Consider the following 6,606-nt stretch of genomic DNA (forward strand, 5'->3'; position numbering starts at 1 on the left):
GCACATCTGGGAAAGAATGTAATGCAATGCCATCTGCAGCATACCCGGGAAAGAATATAATGCAATGCCATCTGCAGCATACCCGGGAAAGAATGTAATGCAATGTGATCTGCAGCATACCCGGGGAAGAATGTAACCCAATGCGATCTGCAGCATACCCGGGAAAGAATATAATGCAATGCGATCTGCAGCATACCCGGGGAAGAATGTAACCCAATGCGATCTGCAGCATACCCGGGAAAGAATATAATGCAATGTCATCTGCAGCATACCCGGGAAAGAATATAATGCAATGCCATCTGCAGCATACTCAGGAAAGAATTTAATGCAATGCCATCTTCAGCATACCCGGGAAAGAATATAATGCAATGCCATCTGCAGCATACCCGGGAAAGAATGTAATGCAATGTGATCTGCAGCATACCCGGGGAAGAATGTAACCCAATGCGATCTGCAGCATACCCGGGAAAGAATATAATGCAATGTCATCTGCAGCATACCCGGGAAAGAATATAATGCAATGCCATCTGCAGCATACTCAGGAAAGAATTTAATGCAATGCCATCTGCAGCATACCCGGGAAAGAATGTAATGCAATGCCATCTGCAGCATACCCGGGAAAGAATGTAATGCAATGCCATCTGCAGCATACCCGGGAAAGAATATAATGCAATGCCATCTGCAGCATACCCGGGAAAGAATGTAATGCAATGCCATCTGCAGCATACCCGGGAAAGAATGTAATGCAATGCCACCTGCAGCATACCCGGGAAAGGATATAATGCAATGCCATCTGCAGCATACCCGGGAAAGAATATAATGCAATGCCATCTGCAGCATACCCGGGAAAGAATGTAATGCAATGCCATCTGCAGCATACCCGGGAAAGAATGTAATGCAATGCCATCTGCAGCATACCCGGGAAAGAATATAATGCAATGCCATCTGCAGCATACCCGGGAAAGAATATAATGCAATGCCATCTGCAGCATACCCGGGAAAGAATGTAAAGAAATGGGATCTGCATTGCATTAAATTCAGTGGAACACAGGGGAAACAACCAGGGTCTAAAAGGGAAAGAGAACCTGTCACCAAACCATCATCAACAAAAAGTCCCCTATGTGAAAAAAAAAAGTTAAAGTCACACCCAATCATATAAAATCCCCTCGAAAAAAAAATGTGAAGGCCCCCTACCCCCACATATACGCACGTACGAATGTAAACGCACACGTCAGGGGCGCCTATGCAAGAAAACGCTGATTCCGATACACGTTACATATCGCCGCACAATGAATGAGAGCAATGCCTCCTCTGTAACACTAAACTGAAGACCTTTGGGGGGAATATAAAAGCGTTGCCTATGGAAAATATAGGGTAGAGAAGTGTGTCGCCATTTCAAGAGTGTACGCAAATTTAAGGTTTGACCTGTTGCGTATCTATTTACGTGGCGCAACCTCGACTTTTATATTTTACCAAAAAAAATTGTAATTTATTGCATGTGTGTGCCCTAAAATTAACTTTATTTTAATAAAACGTTGCCTTTCCTAGACCTCTGCGTTAATATTGTGCGACATAAAAAAATTGGAACTACCACTATTTTTATTCTCTAGGGTGTCTGCTTTCAGAAAACATATGTTTTGGGGAGTTAATGTAATCTTCAGGCCTAAAATTATTATTTTTAAGCATGTGTGCATAAAAAAAATGCGATAACGGCTCTGGCGGGGAAAAGGGTGCGAAGTAACGGCGCCCAGAAGCGCCTTTTTGGGTGTAGTGTGAACCAGTGGCTGGCAACGCTAGTGTCTTTTGCCCACACCTGAGTATGTGGCAGAATGTTCCAGTACAGGACACCTTGCCATCATTAGAAGGAAGCAATGCTGATAGAAGAAAGCCTGTGTGTGCCATGGTGTAATAAGGACTAACTCTAGGAACTTTACACACTGTCCTGTCCCCACACCCAGCTCTGCTCCTATGTCCTCACCTAATCCTGAGGCTGTCTATTCAAATATTGTGTGCAGTCATCCTCCATTCATCCCTCTGTCTCTCTCATCACTTATACTCACCCCAAGGTGCTGATAAAGCCGCACACCGATCCCTCCGCGTACAGGGAGAGGATGTCCCCAATGTGGAGGAAGCTGGACATCTCATTCATGGTCACCTTGTAGTAGGGGGTCCCAGCAATGAAGTTCAGTGGTGTGATGTATGGAGAGTAAACATTACAGGCTCAGCTCATGCTCTGCCTCCTGTGTTTGTGTCAGACAAGAAAGTGACTGGCACTGCTCCTTGGCTCTCCTGTCGGTGTGGGCACTGTGTAGAAGAGCACACCTCCCGTCCTCACTTCTCCTCAGTCCTCACTTCTCCTCAGTCCTCACTGAATGTACAGGCTCGTCCTGGCGCCCACTTATCAGGCTCTGCTCCTCTCACACTCCTCCTCCGCCTCTCTTCTAGTCACCTGTACACAACCAGGAAGTTTTCTTCAATGCAAATAGTGTCTACACTACAGACACACCCCTGGGCTCCAGCACTGAGCACACTGAGCACACAGCTCATTAACTCCAGGCATGCTGCCTTCATCTCCTCCTCACATGTGTCCTGCCTCCCTCCTCACAGGAAACTCACACTTCTTTCTAAAGGCACTTTTCATATCTGCACCATCTCTTCAACTACTTGTGAACACCCAGCAATAGAAGAGCATAGGGCTTGCTTTACTAAAGGCAAATACGACTGCGCACTTTGCAGAGTGCAGTTGCTCCAGAGCTTTGTACATGAGGTGCAAGGGGTTGATTTACTAAAGACCAGAGCTTTGTACATGAGGTACAGGGGTTGATTTACTATAGACCAGAGCTTTGTACATGAGGTACAAGGGGTTGATTTACTAAAGACCAATAGACCAGAGCTTTGTACATGAGGTACAGGGGTTGTTTTACTAAAGACCAATAGACCAGAGCTTAGTAATTGAGGTACAGGGGTTGTTTTACTAAAGACCAATAGACCAGAGCTTTGTACATGAGGTACAGGGGTTGATTTACTAAAGACCAATAGACCAGAGCTTTGTACATGAGGTACAGGGGTTGATTTACTATAGACCAGAGCTTTGTACATGAGGTACAGGGGTTGATTTACTATAGACCAGAGCTTTGTACATGAGGTACAGGGGTTGTTTTACTAAAGACCAATAGACCAGAGCTTAGTAATTGAGGTACAGGTTTTTTTTTACTAAAGGCAAACTATAATGTGCACTTTGCAAAGTTGCTCCAGAGCTTAGTAATTGAAATACAGGGGTTGATTTACTAAACACAAATAGACTGTGCACTCTTGCAAGTGCAGTTGCTCCAGAGCTTAGTAATTGAGGTACAGGGGTTGGTTTTCTAAAGACCAACAGACCAGAGCTTAGTAATTGAGGTACAGGGGTTGTTTTACTAAAGGCAAACTATAATGTGCACTTTGCAAAGTTGCTCCAGAGCTTAGTAATTAAAATACAGGGGTTGATTTACTAAAGTCCAATAGACCAGCGCTTAGTAATTGAGGTACAGGGGTTGATTTACTAAAGGCAAACAATAATGTGCACTTTGCAAAGTTGCTCCAGAGCTTAGTAATTGAAATATAGGGGTTGATTTACTAAAGACCAATAAGTCTATGCATTTTACAAAGTGCAGTTGCTTTAGAGCTTAGTAATTGTGGTACAGGGGTTGGTTTTCTAAAGACCAACAGACCAGAGCTTAGTAATTGAGGTGCAAGGGGTTGATTTACTTAAAACCAACAGACCACCGCTTAGTAATTGAGGTACAGGGGTTGATTTACTAAAGGCAAACAATAATGTGCACTTTGCAAAGTTGCTCCAGAGCTTAGTAATTAAAATATATGGGTTGATTTACTAAACACAAATAGACTGTGCACTCTTGCAAGTGCAGTTGCTCCAGAGCTTAGTAATTGAGGTACAGGGTTGGTTTTCTAAAGACCAACAGACCAGAGCTTAGTAATTGAGGTACAAGGGGTTGATTTACTTAAAACCAACAGACCAGCGATTAGTAATTGAGGTGCAAGGGGTTGATTTACTAAAGACAAACAGACCAGAGCTTAGTAATTGAGGTACAGGGGTTGATTTACTAAAGGGAAACAATAATGTGCACTTTGCAAAGTTGCTCCAGAGCTTAGTAATTGAAATACAGGGGTTGATTTACTAAAGGCAAATAGACTGTGCACTCTTGCAAGTGCAGTTGCTCCAGAGCTTAGTAATTGAGGTACAGGTGTTGATTTACTAAAGACAAATAAGACTATGCACTTTGCAAAGTGCAGTTGCTCCAGAGCTTAGTAATCAAAATATAGGGGTTGATTTACTAAAGGCAAATAGACTGTGCACAAACTAGGTAAAGCTTCACTTTGCAAAGAATACCCAATCACATGCAAGGAAAAAAAATAAAACAGCATTTTTGCTTGCACGTGATTGTATGATGGAAGTCAGCAGAGCTTCTGCCCGTTCGCTCAGCTCTGGCGCAATGGCACTTAGACTGTGCGCTTTACAAGGTGCAGTTGCACTCTGCGTTTGCCTTCAGTAAATCAACCACAAAGCTTCACTTTACAAACAATGCCCAATCACATGCAAGGAAAACTTTAAAAAGCCTAACAAGGAACTCAACGAGCAAAACAATGTGTTTCACCCGTCGAGTTTCTCAGTCGTGTGTACGAGGCTTCAGATTCTAACTGTGTATGGCCAACCCAAGCTCTGGAGCAACTGCACTTTCAAAAGTGCACAGTCTACTTGCCTTTAGTAAACCAACCCCATAGTGCATTGATCTTTTTAACCAATCAAGGTTTTACCCCCTTCATGACCAGGGCATTTTTTCAACTGACAATTGCAATTGTGTACAATAGATAAATATCAATATTTTTTTTCACACACATAGAGCTTTGTTTTGGTGGTTTTTGATCTCCACTGGGTTTTTTATTTTTTTGCAATATAAACAAAAAAAAATATATGAAAATTGAAAAATAAAACAATGTTTTTACTTTCTGTCATAAAACATATCCAATAATAAATAAACAAAGTCAAAATTTCTTCAAAAATGTTGCTCAAAATGTATTCCACTACATGTTTTTGTTAAAAAAGTCCCAATACGTGTACCGTATATACTCGAGTATAAGCCGAGGTACCTAATGTTACCCCAAAAAATTGGGAAGACTTATTGACTCGAGTATAAGCCTAGGGTGAGAATGCAGCAGTTACTGTAAGCGCAAAAGAGGGTCAACAATGCCCATCTGCACGCCTCACTGTGCCCATTGCAACCTCACTGTGCCCATTGCAACCTCACTGTGCCCAACCTCACTGTGCCCATTTCAACCTCACTGTGCCCATTGCAACCTCACTGTGCCCAACCTCACTGTGCCCAACCTCACTGTGCCCATTTCAACCTCACTGTGCCCATTGCAACTGTGTACCTGAAATTCTTGACAGGCTACGGGCGTCCATTCATTGTTTAAAAGTCGCGGTCTCCTCCTGGTCCCGTTCCGTGATAGGTGTTTCCCAGCAGCCTATCACGGACGTCTTCTCATCCTCGGACTCGGTTTCCCAGCAGACACTGTGTTCAGTGTTCCGCCAATCATGGACGTCTTTTCATCCTCGGACAAGAGAATGTCTGTGATAGGCGGAACACTAAACAGAGTGTCTGCTGGGAAATGCCTATCACAGAAGGGACCAGGGAGAAGCCGCAACTTTTAACCACTTGCTTACTGGGCACATATACCCCCTTCCTGCCCAGGCGAAATTTCAGCTTTCAGCACTGTCACGCTTTGAATGACAATTGCACGGTCGTGCGACGTGGCTCCCAAACAAAATTGACTGTGATATTACGGCGGACACTTTTGACACATTTTTGGGACCATTCACATTTATACAGCGAACAGTGCTATACATATGCACTGATTACTGTATAAATGTGACTGGCAGGGAAGGGGTTTAACACTAGGGGGCGAGGAAGGGGTTTATGTGTGCCCTGCTAGGTGATTCTTACTGTGGGGGGAGGGGACTGACTGGGGCAGGTGATACAAGGGACACAGCATCGGTCTCCTCTCCCTGACAGGACGTGGATCTCTGTGTTTACTCGAGTATAAGCCGAGGGGGGTATTTTCAGCCCGAAAAAAGGGGCTGAAAACTTGGCTTTTACTCTAGTATATACGGTATATTGATTGGCATGCATGAAAGATTTAGGGCCTACAAACTATGGTATAAATACTGCAATTTTTTTTATACTAGTAATGGCGGGGATCAGCAACTTATAACGGGACTGCGATTCTGCGATGATCAATCTGACACTAACTAACGCTGGGGAAAACGTATTGACTGCCACTGATATCACCAGTGACCATAATACAGTGATTAGTGATAATACTATAAACTATCACTGTACTAATGACACTGGTTGGGAAGGGAGTAACATCTAGCGCAATCAAGGGGTTAAATGTGTGTCTAACTATGTGTAATGTGTGTAATATGTGCTGCTTTGTGGGAATGAGAAACTGACAGATTGTTCCCTTTGTGCAGACACAGAGCTGTGGGTTGTGATAGCACACAGCCGATCAGCAGATCCCAGCCAAGAATCATTGTCCGGGACT

The 6,606-nt window shown here is 43.6% G+C and overlaps 1 protein-coding gene across 1 annotated transcript in view; it reads right to left on the reverse strand.

Moving 5' to 3' along the window:
• The window catches only part of ITPR3 (inositol 1,4,5-trisphosphate receptor type 3), a 385,035-nt gene extending 382,565 nt beyond the window's left edge, over positions 1-2,470 (reverse strand). The window contains 1 exon segment of the mRNA XM_040339415.1: positions 2,061-2,470. Within this exon segment, the coding sequence (XP_040195349.1) occupies positions 2,061-2,149 (89 nt within the window). The 5' untranslated portion in view covers positions 2,150-2,470.
• Positions 2,471-6,606: the final 4,136 nt, after the last annotated feature.

The sequence above is a fragment of the Rana temporaria genome, chromosome 2 (assembly GCF_905171775.1).
Source record: "Rana temporaria chromosome 2, aRanTem1.1, whole genome shotgun sequence".
NCBI lineage: Eukaryota > Metazoa > Chordata > Amphibia > Anura > Ranidae > Rana > Rana temporaria.